General features: G+C 47.1%; 1 protein-coding gene across 1 annotated transcript in view; it reads left to right on the top strand.

The window, feature by feature from the left end:
• The window catches only part of ABCG8 (ATP binding cassette subfamily G member 8), a 202,601-nt gene that overhangs the window by 120,362 nt on the left and 62,306 nt on the right, over positions 1-19,933 (top strand). Inside the window, exons 5-8 of the mRNA XM_086927798.1 lie at positions 14,116-14,248; positions 14,426-14,695; positions 15,797-15,962; positions 16,055-16,147. Coding sequence (XP_086783924.1) covers positions 14,116-14,248; positions 14,426-14,695; positions 15,797-15,962; positions 16,055-16,147 — 662 coding nt within the window. The remainder of the gene's footprint in view (positions 1-14,115; positions 14,249-14,425; positions 14,696-15,796; positions 15,963-16,054; positions 16,148-19,933) is intronic.

Raw genomic sequence — 19,933 nt, 5'->3', positions numbered from 1 at the left:
AAGGGTCTTGAGGATCGAGCTCCGTGGCCGGGGAAATGACCCCGCATTCTCCCGGCCCTGCTAAAAACTCTATCTTGGAACACTTTCTTAATCTCTTTTTGTGATTTCTGGAATAAGCTAAAAGCGTTCACATATTTAGCCATTTCTTTGAGAAAATCCTCGCCAAAGAGGAGGCCCTAGGAGTCTGCACCTCCATTCCTTTTGGCTAATTCCACAAGTTTGGGGTCTATTTTTAGTAGTATTCCCTTTCTTCTCTCTGTGGAGATGGCAGAACTAGCATTGCCAACAAGGCATATAGCCCTTTGCACCCATTCCCTGAGTTCTTTAACATCAATCTGGTTATTCCCCACGTAGGCGGATTCGGTCATCTGGAAAATGTTGGTGAGTGGACCTATGACGTCAAGAAGGCGGTCTTGACAGGACTTCAATCCTTTGTCTAACCCCTTCCTAGGGTCCCTGTTATTTTTGGCTATGAAAGCCACGACTTTGGGATCTAATTCCAGGGTCATGGCAAACTTGTGGGGAAGTGAAGGGCGTGGGCATTCAGATCTAAGCCTAGATCTGGCCTCCTGGGGTATTTCCCTTCTTAGCCAGAAGGAGAGGTAGTCCACAATGTGTTGAGAAGGAGTCCATTCTGGGGACAGAGGGTGTTTAATTAATAAAGGGCCGAACATTTCGTCCCCAAATGGGTCCACAAGTATAGTATTGGACCCTGAGGCCTTGGAAGCCCCTTCCAAGCTCCCAGTATCTCTCATTTGATCATCGTCCACATCTGTATTGAAGCCAGATGAGCATGACAGCTCAATTTATTCCTCACAGCTCATGTCGCTGTCAATGTGGATGGGAAGTTCTGGGCCTTCATCATGCCCACCTGGGGTGCCAGAGGCACCAATCCACTCAGCGCACTTTAGGCCCGTAGAAATTGAGGTTTTGGGCTTCTTTGCGCCCTTTTTGATTTGGTTCCCTCCAAAGATCCTCTTCTTATTAGCTTTAGATGCCCCATCAGATTTACTTGTGGAGGGGGCAGAGGATAGGTCGGAAATGGACCCCAGCTTTTTACTTATTTTGTTGTCAATAGACCCTGGGGCTTTCTCTTAGAGCCTTATTGACGAGTTCTTCTAATTTCTTGTCAATATCTGGCTGAGATGGGGCTGCAGACATTGTCTATATATGTCCTTACCTTTTCTTTTTTTTTATTTTGTTTTAGGTAATAAGGACTGACAAGGAAAAAACAGCCAATAATTTGCCAAAATGAGAATGATAATGAAATGGGGACTCCGAAATAGCGAAAATGAGGTCGGGACTTCGAAAAAATGAATAGAATAAATGTCGCGTAAGCTAACAGTTTATCCAGTATCAGGACAATGAAATTGACAGTTGAAGTCACAAAATGTCCGTCACGCACGCAACGAATCGTGCGCGAACGATTGCTAAGGGCTTTTCCTCTAAGCCGTATTGCCGCCATGGCCGAGAGAAGAGACTACCATCGCGTCCACATCGCCGGCGGAAGAGAGGCATGGGAAGATGAGTCAGGGAGGCGTGGAGCCGTGAGCGGCGGGTGACCGGCTACATGCGGAAGGCGAGGGTAAAACGGAGTTTGAGACGCGAATGCGAGGTGAATGGGAGGCAGTAGAGCGCATAAAGCACGTGCAGTGTATTTTCGAAAGGAAAACTGTACCGGTGTAAAATAAAACCGGAGGAGGAGTAGGTAGAGCGTAGAAGCGAAGGGTACCAAGACCCAGTAGATGATTAGCAAGGGAAGTTAGGGGGTGAAGCAGATTAAAGTTGAGTAAAGATTGATATGGTCACATAGTCACTGCTGAAAGGGTTAAAAAGCAAGACATTAATATTCAGCCCTCAAAAGGCATACAAGACAACATAAACCTCATGTATATAACAGCCACACACAGATAGCGCAGTAGAAAAGCGCAAAAACACAGGTAATGTGCTAAGCCTGAAGAGGCAGTACTTATCTTTCTGAGCAGCAGCAACAAAGAAGGATGATACCTGGTCATAGAGGGACTCTTCATCTCTTCAGAATGTTCACTAAAGTTCTATTCGATTGTTGCTGCTGAGCTGTAGTAATAAAGGAGATTTGCATAATATGGCCTCCGTGTTGTGCCATAAAATCAACAGGGGCACAGTGAATGGACAGGAAAAAAGGGGCACAGTAAAGCTTAATAACAGGGGTGCAGTGCTACAAGAGACAACGGCTACTTACGAGGGAGGCAGACACAACGGGGCAACAAGAACAGCCAAGGCAAGGCTCAAACCCCTACTTGCCACCTCGCAGTGGCACAACTGTGGAGCTGCTGAGAGAGAGAGCAGGTTCCTGACCAGAGGTCAGAGATCATGCTCGCTCACCTGTGCAGCGGACGCCATTATATAGTGGAGGGGAAGACAAGCTCAGCTGGGAGGCGGGAGCGGGGACGGCAAGGGGGCGTGCCGCGGAGGACCGGCGGGGGGAAAGGGAGATGGGAGAGTGGGCAGAGGAGACAACAGGGGCACAGAGAATGATTGATTGATTGACCTGCTGCTTGATGATTACCATTCTTCTGCTTTCTGCTGACTGCTGTGCACAGGCTGGGGCTCCCAGACTCCCATATGGGCAATCCCAGTGCTTCTCTCATGCTATTACCAGCTGGGATTGTCCTGAGTGAGCTGGATTTACCACTCCAACGAGGACTTGGAGCCTGTGCCTGCTGTTCTCACCACCCATCAATGTGGCTTGAGCTGGAGGAATGTCAGTGCACGTCGGTTTGGCCATCCTCATTTGGCCAGCCAAACTGACATGCGCACTGATATAAGTGCCATCCACTCCCTCTTCGTGCCTGTCATCAATTAGGCCCCGGTCCCCAGACTCGGAACTGGAAGAAAAATAAAATTATAATAAACCTGGTTTGTTATAATTTTATTTTTATTTTTTGCTGCTGCTGGCGGGGAGGGGGCGATGCTCCTCTGCCATAACAGAGGAGCCACCGCTGCCTGGTAGTGAAAAACTCCACTTTTACTACTACAAGCCCTAACTTCTCACATAGGATAGCATTTTATTTAACTCTTTACATTTAATAACCTGTATATTCCATTTGGGAGCAGATGGACAGTTCGAGTTTGGTGTCTAAAGAAATAAAATTAAAAATGGTGAATTTTTAATCGCAATTCTGAAAATGCTCTTTGAGAAAGATATAATTTTCTTGGGGGGCGCTAGAGGGCGCACTGCGGAATGGCCGCACTGTCGTGAGGCTCCCGCTGCCCGGAGCTAATATCTGCCTAGGTATCCTGATTACCATCGCTGCGCCCTGAACTGACCCCACGGTTCGGTTGGGATATCGGCTGTCCACCCACGGTCCAACTCCTGTGCCATTCGGAGGTTGCTGGCCGAAGTTGTGAGGGTCCCAAGTTTCTCCGACTCGCGCTCTGGAAGTCTGATGCCATCTTGCCCGGCGTCGCCGTTCATGCCAGTCCGGGGCTCTGCACGTGGGGTGTAGGCCTAGCTCCGCCCATCTCCGCCAGGCCCGATCGCTGGCCGGGCGAGACGCTTGGCTCTCCCTTGTTGTCGGACTTTTCTTGGCTTTCCCATCTGCCTGTCCAGATACCATCGCCTACGGAAGTGCCACGGATTTAATACTTGGTTTCTGGGGTTTGCCACCTTGGGCTGGGAACGGCGACGGCCTTTGCTCATCGGTGGGAGTGGCGGGGCGTGCTGGCCTGCTCGTGCCCCCACGATTCGAGCTGCTTTCTGCTTGGCCGGGCCCCGTGCCCGACCTGTATCCTGACTTCCATTTGCCTCGTTCCCCTTCTGTACCACCGTCATGGGGAAGCCGGACACTAAACAGTCCAAACTGTCCTTTGACTCTGGAGGGGCCAGGCGTGGGGCGCGTTCGCTCCAGGAAGCTGGAACTTCGCGGTCCCCCCCCCCCGAATGTCGCTGAGAGTGTCCCGCACCCACCTCCACCGGACTTCGCCCAAATGATGCAGGAGATGAGGCAGGGGTTCGCCACTATAGTGGACAAAGTGGACAAGATATCGTCACGCATGGATGTGGTCGTTCAGAAATTGGACGTACATGAGGAGCGCTTGACGGCGGCGGAACAGCGCATTTCGGACCACGATGACACGGCCGCCACCCATACCACCCAGCTGGCGAGAATGGACAATATTTTGCGTGTCATTGCCGCCAAGAACGAGGAGTTGGAGGCGAGGAGTAGGCGCAACAACGTACGCATTGTAGGTGTACCGGAGTCCACGAATGTGGGCAAAATGGAGACGTATGTGGAGAGGCTACTGGTGGGCGCCATCGGGGCGGAAGTTTTCTCGTCCCAGTTCATAGTCGAGAGAGCGCATCGGACGTTGGGACCTCGTCCGGCCTCTGGGGCTGCACCGCGTCCCATCATTGCGCGCCTATTGAATTATCGTGATCGAGACGCTGCTCTTCAGGCTGCCCGAACTAACAGGACTCTCTCCTTCGAAGGGGTGTCTTTCACCATGTACCCCGACTTCACACCGATGGTACAGGACCAGCGTCGGAAGTTCTTGGGGGTGAAAAGGAAGCTTCGGGACCTTCAAGTGGACTACGCCTTGCTTTATCCGGCTAAACTTCGAGTGACGCACCAGGCTAAACAACATTTTTTCACCAACCCGCAGCATGCTGAGGACTTTGCGAAGCCCCTCCAGCGCGAGCGCGCTGCGGCGGATCGTGGTGACATCGAGATCCGGAGGGTGAACATTCGGCTGCTGAGGAGGAGGTCGCCTGATTCTGGTGACTTTGGACTTTGTCTATCTTTTTCCCGGTTTTTGTAGTATTGTGGATATGTACCTTTTTGTATTGGGGCCTGCTGGCCTCCTTCTCAGTATTTGTGGCCTAGCCATTGTCCGTATTTAATTTTTTTGCTGATGCGTGGGTTATGTCTGTATCATGATGAGTGAGTGCGTTTTGCTGTTTTTGTGGGGTTGGGATGGCACTGCGGGATGGTGTTATGGGATGTCGCGCTCTGGGCACCCACCCCCCCGCGCTGCGCCTGGGGCCGCCTGATACTCGTTGGCACGGACACTGGCGTGGCGTGAGGGAGTGGCGTCGTGCACCTCTGGAAGGTTCCCCGGAGGGTGTGCCCCATATTTACCTTTTGTTTGGATTCTAGTCCTATGTTGGTTGACTGGATGCGTGTTGAGGGATGGGGGGGAGGGGTGTATGTGGCCTGATAGTTGGGGTGGTGTCAGGTGGGTGGATGGGGGGGGGTTGAAGCTGTCCATGTCTGTTTGCCTGGGACTTTTGGTTCGCCTTGGTAGCTGCTACTGTTGTTTGAGTGCACGGACATGTCGGGGCGCCCGCTATCCGGGCTGTTCCACTTTCCTATCTTACGGGACGGGTTCTGGGATCCGTGCTCCCGTCCATTTTGGGCTCGAGTGCGCCGGCCGCCATTTTGGGTTGCCACGTGCCGGGGCGCACTCTGCGAGCGTAGCACGTGTGCGTGATGTGGGCCGTGTGGAATGGCTTGGCGGCGCGCGGCGCGTAGGCTGTCCCGAGGGCTTGCTGTGTGGATGGGTCGGTTGGGGGGGTGTTGTTGTGTTCCTGTTTGGTTGTTTTGGAGATGACTGGGAAATGTATGGAGCGTATGTGGAGGTCTGCCCGTGCCCTGAGGCGCGGACCTATCAATGGCTGTTGCTGGTAGTTGGATGCCCTGTATATGGTTGTAGGGTCCTGCGGGGCCCTTACTGTACGTGATGTCAACTGCTGTTGTAGATCAGGTCTCGATTTTGTCCTGGAATGTACGGGGCCTTAATGATGCCAGGAAGTGTCGCAGTGTGATACAGTATTTGGACAGGCATGCTATTCAAGTTGCTTTTCTCCAGGAGACGCATCTGCGCCCCGCTCCCTCCCCCACTTTCGGCGGAAGGTGGGCTGCGGCCAGGGGGTTTGCTTCATACTCTTCTTATGCTCGTGGGATTGTTACCCTTGTTAAGAAGTCGCTTGCATTCCAGGAACTTGGATCTATGGGGGACCCTGAGGGGCGCTATGTGCTGCTGTGGGGACGGCTTGGGCAGACCACTGTACTGTTTGTTAATTGCTATGCTCCCAATGTTGACACGCCAATCTTTTTTGTCACTCTGTGGGGTCATGTTCTTGCTGTGGATGCTACTCACATTGTGTGGGGGGGTGATTTTAATCTTGCATTTCAGGCCCAGCTGGACAGATCGGAGGGTAGCCCTCAGTACAATGTACAGGCAAGGGATGTGCTGCGGGGGATAGTGGAGGAGGCTGGGATGGTTGACAGCTGGAGGTTCACCCACCCTACCGCTAGGGAGGGCACCCATTACACCACACATGCTCGTTCATGGGCGAGACTGGATTATGTATTTCTCTCTAGAGGGTTGATGGCTGGCCTAAGAGGGGCCTCACATTTGGCTCGGACGTATTCTGATCACTGTCCGGTGAAGGTTGATTTGTCCGTCCCCGGGTTACACAGGCCGCGCCCGCCTTGGCGTTTGTTTCCGACTGCTTTGCTTGACCCGGTGTTCAAGGAGGAACTCGGTGCGGAGGTGGAGGCGTTCTTCCCTAGAAACAAGGGCTCTGTGGAGAGCATTGAGGTCATTTGGGAGGCATTCAAGGTTACGATCCGGGGTGTCACTATTTCTAAAAGTTGTGGAGTACTCCGTCTGATTGTTCGGACCCTCGAGAGGTTGGAGGCTGACTTGCGAGACTTGGAGCGCAGGATGCAGGTGACTTCGGACCCCGCTCTTCTGGCACAGTTCCGCACTAAGCTCTCCGAGTACGAGGAGGAGGCTGCTCGGGAGGCTAAGCACAGGGGGAAATACTGGACGGCGAGGCGATACTGCGAAGGGGAGCGGCCCGTTAAGGTCCTCGCTGCCCTTACTAGACATCCTAGGCATGGGTCGGACGTGTTGGAATTGGTGTCTCCGGATGGCACTCGCTGTCGAGATACGTCGGAGATTCAGCGCACTTTTCTTGATCATTATGCACACCTTTACACGACTCAGCAGACGGGTGAGACTCGATACGGTGGCTTCCTCGACGAGTTGGCGCTCTGTTGGCTATCGGATGGCCATCGGGAGTTCTTAGGCAGACCCCTGGAGGAGGAGGAGGTCAGGAATGCCATCATGTCTCTTTCTAATGGGAAAGCCGCCGGGCTGGATGGCCTTCCTGCTGAATTTTATAAGTGTTATATTGACATTATGGCCCCTGTGCTCCGTGAGGTGTTTGAGGAGTCTCTGGAGGAGGGACGCCTTCCGGGCTCCATGCGGGAGGTCGCCATCACGTCGCTGCTCAAGCCGGATAAGGATCCACTGGATGTGGGCTCCTACAGGCCCCTCTCATTGCTCAACTGCGATGTTAAAATTCTCGCGAAAGTCTTGGCGGTGAGATTAGCCGAACTCATGCCCGTTATCGTGTTGCCTGATCAGTCGGGATTTGTGCCCGGTCGCGCCACCTCTCACAATCTTCGCACTTTGTTCTCGCTTGTGTCGACCATCGATCCCGCTGTCCCGGTTGCCGCTGTCTTTCTTGATGCCACTAAGGCGTTTGACTCTGTCGAGTGGGGCTACCTTATTGATGTTCTTTGTCGGATGGGCTTCCCCAGGATTTTCATCTCTTGGGTTAAGCTTCTATATACTGATCCGATGGCGAGGGTAGTAGTGAATGGGGTGCTGTCCCCTTCGTTCCCTCTCACGAGAGGGACCCGACAGGGTTGCCCCCTCTCACCCCTCTTGTTTGCTATCGCTATTGAGCCGCTAGCCTGTAGGATACGTCAGTTTCATCAGCAGAGCGCCTTTAATTGTCTTCAGCGGCAGGTCGGCATTTCTTTATATGCTGATGATGTCACACTCTATGTCAAGGACCCTGAGAACAACCTTAACTCGCTCCTGCGGGAGCTGGTCGCTTTTGGTGGCGTATCCGGGGTTCATATCAACTGGCGGAAATCTCAATTTTTCCCCCTCACATCTGCGGTGGCCAGGTTTCCCCTTGACTACCCTCTGGAGTGGTGTGACTCGGAGTTGCGCTATCTTGGTATTGTTGTATCCTTAGATAGAGGAGACGCGGTTCGGCTCAACTATGGTGTGGCCATTACTAAATTGGCGGATGATGTCACCAGGTGGATGTCTTTACCCCTCTCCATGGCCGGCAGGGCGTCTCTTATCAAGATGGTGGTTCTGCCCCGCTTTCTTTATCTCTTTCAAAACCTCCCATATCATCCTGGTGCTTATTTCTTTCGTAGACTTCGTTCTGAGCTTCTGCGATTGTTCTGGGGGGGCAAGCAGCCACGGGTGGCCTGGGCTACCCTTACGTTGCCTTATGCTGATGGCGGTTTCGATGTCCCTGATTTTGAACTCTATTATCTCAGCGCTCAGGCGCACTATGCCTATCATTGGATGCGCCCCACGCCATTCATGCCCCAGATTGCTGCTGAGCATTGGGTCGCCCACCCGCTCCCACTGGAGGGGATGGTTTTGGGCAAGGTGTCAGATGTGGAAACGCCCCGCACGACGGTGACATGCACGGTGGATGCTTGGAAGCGGACGGCTCATTTGCTAGACGTTTCCTTTCTCTACTCGCCGGCCTTGCCTCTGTCTTATCATCCGGATCTGTCGCTGTTGATGGAGACGGGGTTTCAGCGAATGTGCAAGCGGCTAGGTATTCTTACGTGGGGCGACTTGTTTCATGAAGGTGCCTTTCGTACGCAGGCTCATTTCTTCGGTTCGGCTGCTTGCTCCCCTCTAGACCTGTTCTACTTTGTCCGCCTGCGGCAGGGCATGCGTGCTCTGCTACCGGACTATCCTTCGGAGCCTGGGGTAACCCTCCCCCTCCATGTGCTGCTGGTTTCAGATGGGCGACACCTGGTGTCGAAGTTATACGGGGCTATTCGCCGACAGCGATCGGTCCCGACCAATCGGGTGCGCGAGCAGTGGGTTGCCGAATTAGGTGCTCCTATTACAGACGAGCAGTGGAAATATTGTTGCGGGCTCACGGCCAATGTCTCTTCTAGTTGTCGCCTTAAAATTATCCATTACAAGTTTGTTCAGAGGTACTACTATACCCCGGCGAGGAAACTGCGGTTTCATTTGGCGGAGGATGACAGGTGCGCTAGGTGTCGAGCGGAAGGCGCTGACTTTTTGCATTTGGCTTGGAGTTGTGTGGGGGTTTTGGAATATTGGGCTCAGGTTCATGAGGCCCTGCAGGTTATGGCGGAGGATGGGGTGGCGTTTGACCCCTTGGTGATGTTACTTGGCTTCACTAAGGACGTACCTGCCTCTCACCGTAGATTTGTCGACGTGGCCCTGTTGTTGGCTAAGCGTAGGGTTGCTTGCTGTTGGGGTCGTGGTAGGGTGCCGCGCTTTCAGGACTGGGTGACTGACCTCATTTACTGTCAGGATCAGTATAATATCTATTCTGAATTGATGCCTGTTCGATGCAGACCGAAGGACTTTTGGAGTCCGCTCCAGGTGTACCTCCTGACCAGAGCTGCGCGGGACTCTGATTCTGAACTTGAGGAACATGAGGGGATAGGCTGATGACAACGGGATGGGCTGGGATTTTACACGACACCTGCTGCTCTTCCGATATCGGGGGGGGGGCTGACTGTCTCCTGTTCCTGCGAGCTATTGAGGGGTGGGAGTCTCCCTTCGGACAGGTAGTTTTATCGGGAATTCGGATTGTACCCCTGCGCGGCACCCCTCTATCCAGTGCTCCTCATACTTGTGTCCCCTCTGGCTCACGTGTTCTCCGCTACTGTACTGTATTCATATTGCATTGTCTTATTGGCTCGCCTGTCCATGCTGGCTCATTGTATTTTAATATCTCCTGCACATTTCGCTGTTGCTCCTTGTATTGACTGATGCCTTGCCCTGTACTTCCTCGTGTCTCCATATGTAGTTCTGTTTTGTATGTTTTTTGGGCACTGACGTACCATTGTAATGGCCGAATGTGACTGTATGTTTTGAATGTACACTTCCCTTGTACCTACTTGTCTCCAAATAAAGGTTTAAAAAAAAAAAAAGATATAATTTTCTTGTCCCAACCATTTGGTGTCTGCTGCCTGTATCCTGGGTCACCTGACTGGGTGTAGCTGGCAGTTGGTCTTTGTGCATAACACCCAGACAGTGAGACACAAGGGGGATACTATTGGCTGGATGGTCCAACTCTGACTTGATGAGGGGGAGGAGCTGTCACCTACCACATTTGCACATCACAAAGGCTGTGCCCAGCCCACTCATAAAAGGTTTTGACACTAGTATTTTGTGTCCCCAGACAAGCTGGAGCCATGGCAGGGTGGCAGAAAATTCCCAGCACCTCTTGGGGTGGAAGCCTCTAGCAACTTCTTCTACTTCAAAGTGGCCACCACCTATAAATAATAGATGCTCAGACCCAAGGCTTTAGTACACTTCTGAACCATTGGATACTACGGAAGAAGGACTGTTTTGCTGTTCTGCTGTTCTGCTGTCCTGCTACTCTGCTGCCCTGCTTGCTGAAAAGGAAGACTGAACCTGCACCCTTCATCCCAGGCTAAAGTGACTCCAAGGGTCAAATCAAAATCAAATCAAAAATAGCTTTATTCGATTTAGTTTTTAAATCATAAAAGCACTATACTAGACATTCATTCTAAAAACACATTTTTACAAGGAAATGATATCATGATAATGAAAAATAGTCATACATCAGCTATTTTTATTAAAAAAGTCTATAGTTCATAACATTTTTCAGAAAAGAAACAACAGCTAAAATTGTCAGTTCATCATCTAAACTTTGCAAAGCTAAAAACTCTGACTGACCTCCTGTTTTGAGCTACAGAGACATAACAATCTCCAGAGGCCTCCCTGCAACTGTGCAGCTGACATGCTGCCTGGATCTGCAACTGGACCTGCCTGAGCCCTGCTGTATTCCACTGGAGTGAGTTCCTGGTCCCCAAGAGGTGCCCCTCTGGCCCTAGGGCCTTGGTGTGGAGTCCGTGAGCTCTGTCTCCAGGAAAAGGAGAAATTGTGAAGTTTTGGGCTGTTCGTAAGCACTCAGGCCTCTTCATGCTAGATCTTGCAAAGCTCCAGTGAACAAGACTCTTCGTGCCACCGCAACCTTCAGCAAAGCCTGGTAGCGCGAGACCTCCACATCGTGCTATAGCATCGATAGCCCACAGTGGCCTCCAATGTGAATCTCCAGCAACACCTGATAGGATCTTCCTGCCACAGCGACAACCATCCTCAATGTTCTCCCCGCTCCTTGTTGCCCCCTTCACCACAAACAGCACTCTACGTGCTTGACTTTTGAAAGTAACTCTTACACAGTGGCGTAGCAAGGGGGGTGGGGGTGGTCTGCCCGAGGCAACATGGGTTTTTGGGGGCGGCGGCCTCCCTCCTGCTCTTACCAGCGGCCATGCGGGGCAGCCGTTGCAGGAATCGCCAGCACCTGCTCTTACATGTGGCCAACGGGTGGCAAACACAGTGACAGCCACAGGCAGCACCACTTCTAGCTACGCCACTGCTCTTACAGCAGGACTAACCTTGTCCCTGCATCCAGTCCCTGTTTCATCGTAGTTGGCCTAAACTTTTTACTTTTACCTGCTCTCACACGACCAACAAACTCTGAGTGGCGCTTTGTGTTTTTAGGCGCTATACTTTCCTAAAATCTTTGCTATTGCATATTGCTGGTGTCAAATAATTTATCACTGGTTAGAGGCGGCAGACCCAGAAGCAGAGAACGGCCCGGGACCAGGGTTCAATTCCCGACGCTGCAGGGTTGTGGATCAGGGGCAGCGGACTCGATAATTCTCGCCTCAGTGCCTACTCTAACCAGGGATAACACTCAGGAACTCTGGACATTAGCTTGCCTCATTTCTACAACAGCCCCCCACATTCGCTGGGGATGCCTGGTTTCACCTTGGAGATACCCAGCAGGGACCATCTCACAGGGATAGCCAGGACGGGTTCCCCAGCGGTCTACAGCGCCACGAAGCCTCAGGGCAGCAGTGCGCTTTACAAGACACATACATACATACATACATACATTTGACGCTATTTTACTAAATTGGTTTGGGATTTCCTTATGTTCTGTTTTTGTTTTATTACTGTTTGAAGTGCTGCAAAAACACATTGCCTCTGAGCAAAGCCTGACTGCTTTTTGTGCCAAGTTGCCAGAGGTTTTAACAAAAGAAACGGACGACGTAGGGTATGCCTTGGTGCACTCTGAGGGATAGTTTTATCAATTAATATCTTTTTTGTTGCACTTCTACCAGCTACTAGGGCACCGTCCAACCCTAAACTATCCTAATAGGTACTCAAAAAATGAGCTGGGAGTGCACAGATTTTTTGTAAAAAAGTACAATTATTTATTCACAATTAGCACAACACAATTAATGATTATCAAGCAACAGTTGATTAAGAAAAATAGCTTGTTTATTGTAATGAATGTAATGAATTAAGAATACACGAACTATTTTTCTTGATCAACTGTTGCTTGATAATCATTAATTTTGTTGTGCTAATTGTGATTAAATAATTGTACTTTCTTACACAAAATCTTTGCACTCCCAGCTCATTTTTTGAGTACAAGTTACCAGAGGGTTCAGCACAGGTGAATTTGGGGTTTGCTGGTTATTTCACCCTGTTAGGAATTGCGGTTGCTGCTTGAGTAAGGTTCCCTCCCCCTCGACCAGTTTTCCAATATTCCTACAATGGGTATGCCCAAATATGGCACACAACTGGTTGAACTATTTAATCTACCTTAAAGTGGTGAGTGGAAGGATTTATGAATTTGTTGAAGCTGCCAATTTTGACTCTGCTCTTTGCCCATGTCTGAACAAGTCTTATTGCAAAATCAGATCATACCGAGGCCATAAGCTGTATCTGTATGCATCTGTACCACACACGCTTGCCTAAAGCATGCTTTACATCAGGCTGCGTCCCTCATGTGGCATTTTCCAGGAAAAGGAAAATAGGTTATGTGACCTTGGATCTTTGTCCTTGTGTCAATGTATTTGAAGAAACAACCAAGTATTTTTTTGCTGCCCTGTCCATTGGGCAGGTAACAGGGGGGAGGGCCATGGTTGTATATGTCTACGTATGTATATGGTATTTATGCTAAGAGGTAGTTGACGCTGTACTTGGTCAAAATCAATGTGTAATAGGAGAGGACGTTGTGTGGAAGGTTAATGCATTGTGATGTAGTGCTCTTTAATGAGGTGAGTCTTCAGTTCTTTCCTAAATTGGGGCAGTGTTGAGGTGGTCCTGGTGGGTACAGAGATATGATTCCATATCCTGTTTTAAATAATGGGAAAGACCTGTTGTCTTAATTTCTCTTTTTAATACTTCTTATTCTGCAGTCTGATGACTGCGGGATTGCCGAGTACCACCAGAGATGGTGAACTTGTCTGCAAGATAAGAAGGGGTGTTGGTTGTGATGGCTTTGTAGATAAGGGAATATAACATTAACTGAGTAACAAAATAATGCTCACAATAGCAAAATGTTTGAATTCCACGTTGGCAACCTGTTAAAAACTTCTGACTACTTATTTATCCTACAAATAGAGGGGCCAAGCAACCACATGGAAACAAGAATGGGGCTGCCATCACCCACTGATTATTGGCTGTCAGAACAAATGATAAGTCCTGAAATGGCATTCATGGCAGAGATAGTGAAGCATAAAGATATACTGCTCTTTACTTTGCATGTACTTACTTCAACAATATAGGTGTATTCGACATTGTGGGGTTGTTATTGTTACAGTTCGATATTTTATTCTCGATATTGTGACTCTCCAGTTGTGATTCTTGTGGTCAATGACTGATAAAGATATTTTAAATGTCTGGTAATTGAGTTGACATTGTTTTGTTTAAACCTTTAATCTCTTAATTATTCCTTTCTTTTTTTATGTGTGTGATTGGGGAGTTGTTTTGCTTGCTGTTGGTTATTCTATGAATCTGCTTACTCTGCAAATGTTGTATTCAATTAATGTATTGGATGTGTGGTAAGCACTTGTAAATTGGACAGATTTCTTTTATGGCTAATTTATTAGGTGAAAAAAACTTTTGAATGGTGAAGATAAATTACATAGACCTTTCTATTTTATAGTCTTAACTCAATATAACAGCTACATGATATTTCTTAATTGTCAGGTGGAAGATGTAATAGCAGAGCTGAGATTACGACAGTGCGCTAACACCAGGGTTGGGAATGTGTACTTGCGGGGAGTTTCCGGTGGGGAGAGGAGGCGAGTGAGCATCGGTGTACAGCTACTCTGGAATCCAGGTGAGAGGATGAATGACAAAATAATAATTTTCATTTAGCATGTGTTCGGCATGTCATGTAACAAATTCAAATCCCCTATCAATTTCTTTGTTTTCCAAGTGGATATATTGCTATATTTCTCACACCAGTGACAATAGCTGGGAGAAAGAACTCACACCTCTTTATTGTCTCCTCCAGGTATTCTAATACTTGATGAACCCACCTCAGGTTTGGATAGTTTCACGGCGCATAACTTGGTGACCACGTTATCCCGACTTGCCAGAGGAAACCGACTAGTTGTTCTTTCGATCCATCAACCACGCTCAGACATCTTCCAGCTCTTTGATTTGGTTCTCCTTCTCTCCTCTGGGACAACCATCTACTCCGGCGCTGCTTGCGACATGGTTCAGTACTTCACCACAATAGGTTATCCCTGCCCCAGATACAGTAATCCGGCAGATTTTTATGGTTAGTATTATTCGTTTCTGAAGAGTAATATGTATCAAATAACACATTTGCCTGCTAAATCTTATGTTGTACACGTTTTTGCAGCATTCTGTATGTTATAATTTTTTGTACATAATGTGCATATTATGGTTCAAACATGTATAGTTCCAGAGAATGAAACACTTCATCAAAATGTGCTGGGATAATAACTTGCAGTCCTTAGGTCAATATGGTATATATTAGTTGCTTATTGTACTTTACTTTTTACTAGCCCAGCCTCTTACATATGTTATTAAATCTGATAATGCTCTAAATTGCTGAAAAGTTGGCATAGAGTGCTTTGTAAAAAACTGCAAATAAATATATATATATATATATATATATATATATATATATATATATATATATATTTAGATTAAGCCCAAAATGGCAGTTGTTTAGAGCTACCGAGCGCTCTCCCCAACTTTAGTTGCTGTAGGACGAGCTTACCCTCCTCCTTAGCAATAAAAACTCATATCAAATGCCTGACAATTGGAACCACTGCAATGCAAGCAGAAATCTGTTTACGGATGAATGTTGAAAGTTGGGCTTTTGTCCTGCTGCCTGTCACCTGTCCAAGGAATCCTGACAGCCATGGCTTCAACAGTCAGGATGAACATGTTGGAACCAAAGAGTGGCCAAAATGGGATAAGCGTAAGGTTCACATTAGAGGTCAGAATACAATTCAAATGCCTCTTCCTGATCCATAAATGTAGCCATTGAGTGCCTTCCACCTCTCTGAAGGGCATGGTCCAGTGTTCTGTACCCTGATGCAACCAAAGCCTTATGCGGTTTTACCAGCCAGGATTACCGACCGCTAAAATGATCCCCTGTGTTCAGCACAGGCGTCTTGTGATCAGGTGGTGTGCCACCGCACCTGGGAACGCTGCGCCACCTGACTTGTGCTGATGACCTATATTAGCAAAATCCTCAAATATTCTACATGTACAGACCTTGAATATATCCTCTTTTACATGAAACTGAGCTCTTATTAGAGATTTTTGGCACATGCAATCATGTCTATTTACCTGGCATCGTGCAGGATTGCCCGAGCCGGCTGGTGACCTCTGCCCTGTTTTGCAGTTGACCTGACCAGCATTGATAGACGGAGCAGAGAACTCGAGGACGAATGCCTGCAAAAGACCCGGTCACTCTCTGCACTTTTCTGGGAGAAGGTCAAGGATTCCAGCGATTTTCTGTGGAAATCTGGCGATGGAAACAATGCGTTGACTGCTTCAAGTGAACCAAGGTGGGAGGCATGTTATGAATCATTATAATATTACCCGATCATGTTTCGAGCATTAATCTTGAAACCAATACCCTTTTTTACATCCTTTACAGCCCACTTGTCACGTCGGAGAAGGCCATCAATATTGACAAACATTCACGCGAAGAGATGCCCAGGGGCTTCCAGCAGTTTTGCATCTTACTTAGGTAATGCTCTGGGATCAAATGGTATTCTTGCAAACTGAGAATAGAGTTTACTTTGAAATGTAATGAACTCTGTGGTTACTGTCATTTCTAAAATAGCATGATTTGATCAATAGCCTTACATTTTTGTGACATTAAAATTTTTAAGGTGTGAATAACTGCACAGTCATCTCGGGCTAGCACATTAATTTGCTCTTACAATTACTGTGTCTGGCCAGCGTTAAGAGGGGATAACAGTAGTAAACGACGGTATCTGTTTCCTATTTCATACCTGTGAAGCCACTATTTACTGACATAATTATGCCAGAGAGACCTGGGTAAGAAACATGAGTGACGCTATGCCTGCTTTAAGCTATTATCAATTAATTGTGTATGTTCAATTCTATGATTATATGTCACTTTTAAAGTAGAGGCTGTTGCTCTTTTCCTTTCTTCCCTTGGGCTCTACGCTCAGCATGTGATTGGCCGTATTTTAGAATGGCACTTGAGTGCTGGCAAGAAGACAAGTGCTCCTTTATAATATAGATGGTGCAGTGTTTATGTCAGGTGGGTGGGATAAAGTTCTATAAGTCACGCCTGCTGGAATGTAATGGGTGAAAAATGCCCTATAGTGATACATGTACATTTTGGTGCAGTAGGCAGTGTAGTGCTGAATTTTATCAGACGTGATCATTATCACACCTTACACTGGCCTCTCACAAAGTTGACAATAGGGATCAGGTGTAGAAGAGAAGACACGTGGCCTGAGTATGAATGTGACAGACTCAGTCAATCAGTGGTCTGCAATATCCAAAATATGCAATCAATTAAAACATCTTTATTCGATTTATGGAATCACAAAAGCAACAAAATATATATAAAACATTTTTGTTTCATAGAAACATAAACAGTACAATGTTCCTCTAGTAAATTAAAAATGCAATACATGGTTACAATTAACACCAACATAGTAAGTTCAACAAAGTGTAAGGTGCAAGGTGCAATAACATCAAGGTCTTTAACAGTACATGGTTCGGGTAAATAAATAAAGTGCTTTTAGTACTTTTAATACAAATAGGCAATTGATATATCCCTCATAAATTACATTAAAACGTTTTTTTAAAACTTCAACCTTTTCTTCTTTCTCGTAAAATTAGTAGCCAATAAAAATCTACTGACACCAAATACAGTAAGCTTGGAGCTATCAGTTTTTAGGATATGCAACAAATTTCCTAATACTCAGATTCCTGCCCAACGGTTTTATCCATTTTTTTCTAGCATTAGCATAAGCAGGGCAGAAAAATAAAACATGTGCAATATCCTCCTTACTTCCTATAGGATTCAATGTACACTTACAATCTTTCTCCTCATTCTGTAACGTTTCCCACTTGGATGTAAACACCTTTATTTGAAGAATACCATATCTGAATTTCAGATATATGGGCCCGATGTAGGTAATTTTATTTTACCACTTCTTAAATACCGAATTATACCGAACCGGTATTTAAGAAGTGGTAAAATAGAGGGGGGGGGGGTGTAGGTAATACAGAATCGGTAAATACAGAATAGTTAAGATTCGGTATTTACCGATTCTGTAAATACCGATTCGGTAATGCCCATTGATTCCTATGGGCATTGAAGCCCATAGGAATCAATGAGCATTACCGAATCGGTATGTACCGATTCTGTAAATACCGATTCCAGCAAGGGTGCAGGAGGTGTCACTTTGACACCCTCTAGCACCCCAAATACAGGCATGTGTGCCATGTGGCACACAGACATGCCCTAAGGACATGTCTGTCTGTCACATGGCATAGGTGTGCATGCACACATGTGCATGCACACCTGGATTCGGTATTTTACCACCCAATTGGATTGGGTGGTAAAATACCGAATCTGAAAGGCCTGTAGCACTGGAAACAGTGCTACCTACATCAGGAATTTTCCGATTCTGTAAAATTACCGATTCGGTATTTTACAGAATCGGTAAATTTACTGATTCTGTAAAATATAGCCCCCTACATCTCAATCACCAAATACCGGTCGGTAACGGCCGAATTCGGCCGTTACCTACCGGTATTTGGTGACCTACATCGGGCCCTAATACCATTGCAAGTTGGGGTTCAATTTCATCTAAAAATTGTTCGAAACAGGGAGGCAAACATCAAAAATTGAGTTGTAAGTGTGCCATATCCAGAATTTAAAGTGACTTTGTGCCTGATAAAATTCCAGTAAATACATTTAATTTTCCTTTTTGAATCTGGGGTCAACATGCTATGGTATCCCCAAAATCTACTCAGGCCCAGCTCCAAAAGCCATTTACGAACATTGACCAACCAGGGAAATGTAACATGGATGTCCAATGCCAGTAGTTCACTCAATGTCTGTCTATAAATATGCAGTTCATCGGTGGTCCATATTCTGATCCAATATGACAAAGCCATCCAAGCATCCCTGGCACAATCTGTTTTATAACCAGATCGTACATAAAAGAAATCACTGGTGTCTTTTGGGGGAGGGGGATCAATCCTCTTAAAACCTTGTTTTCCCCCACAATTAGGGTCAAAAATTGCCTCCCCCCCACAACTCTGAGCCATACAGAGCAGCGGTTTGAACCCTGGACTTATAAACTTCTGGGGCTGGTGTTATGGCCTTTGACCAAGTTGCATGGAGTTTTTTTTTTTTAAATAGGTGCCGAATTTTGCAATAAAATAGTTCTCGATTTCTTTATATGCGGGTTCCAGGAGAGATTCGAGTCAATGGTTACCCCTAAATAAACAAGGCTAGAGACACGCTCTAAAACTGCTCCATTCAATAATATGTAATTCCTAAAACATTTGTGGAGCCTTATAGACATATATTTAGTTTTTACAGGGTTAATTTTCAAACCTTTTAGTTTACAGTATTCGTCAAGCTTATTCAGCAAATTTTGCAGGCCCTTGGTTGTTTGCAACAACAAAATTGAATCGTCTGCAAATGTCAAAGCTCTGATTTGGTTCCGTCCCAACTTTGGAGAGTCATGTTTAGATTGTTTCAGGAACTCACACATATCATTAACGTATAGGAGAAACAAAGGTGGCGCCAGGACGCATCCCTGGCGCACACCTCTCTTTACAGGTATCTCGTCTGTGAGTTCCCCCCCTTTACCCCAGCTGACTTTTGCAAAGTTGTCTTTGTGGAGCCTAATTAGCTGAATTAGAATATATTTTGGTACCCCTTGCTGCAGCAAGTTTATCATTACCAGATCTCTAGGAATTGAATCAAATGCGGCTTTTGAATCAATAACATCAATATCAGTAACCATGTGTATTTCCAGGCTAAGTTTACCAAACTGAACAATTGATCTATAGTACTTTTTCTCCTTCTGAAACCCGCCTGGTATGGAGACAGTACATCATTTTCTATCATCCAATCTTTCAACTTATCTAGGATCTGTTTGGAATAAACCTTTCGCATTATATCTATCAGGCTGATAGGCCTATAATTAGCGGGATCGTTCCTACAGCCCTTCTTATATATTCGGACGATCTCCGTGCCCTTCCAGGATTCAGGGATGGGCTGCCCTCTATTAAGTGCATTACTCAAGAGGTTGATATAAGGGGCCCACACTTCAGGAGCATGCTTTAAAAGAGCTCCGGATATTTTGTCAGGGCCGGGAACTTTAGATGGTTTTATAGCAGCTATGGCCAGTGTGGTGTCTTCTATACTAAAATATAAGGGTGCAATCTCATTTGACTTCATTAGATCCTCAATACTATGTGTGTGGGATCTCTAGATATCATCCCTGGACATGCATATAATTGGGCAAAA

The sequence above is a fragment of the Lissotriton vulgaris genome, chromosome 6 (genome assembly GCF_964263255.1).
Source record: "Lissotriton vulgaris chromosome 6, aLisVul1.2, whole genome shotgun sequence".
Lineage (NCBI taxonomy): Eukaryota > Metazoa > Chordata > Amphibia > Caudata > Salamandridae > Lissotriton > Lissotriton vulgaris.
This window is presented reverse-complemented; position numbering and strand designations above follow the sequence as displayed.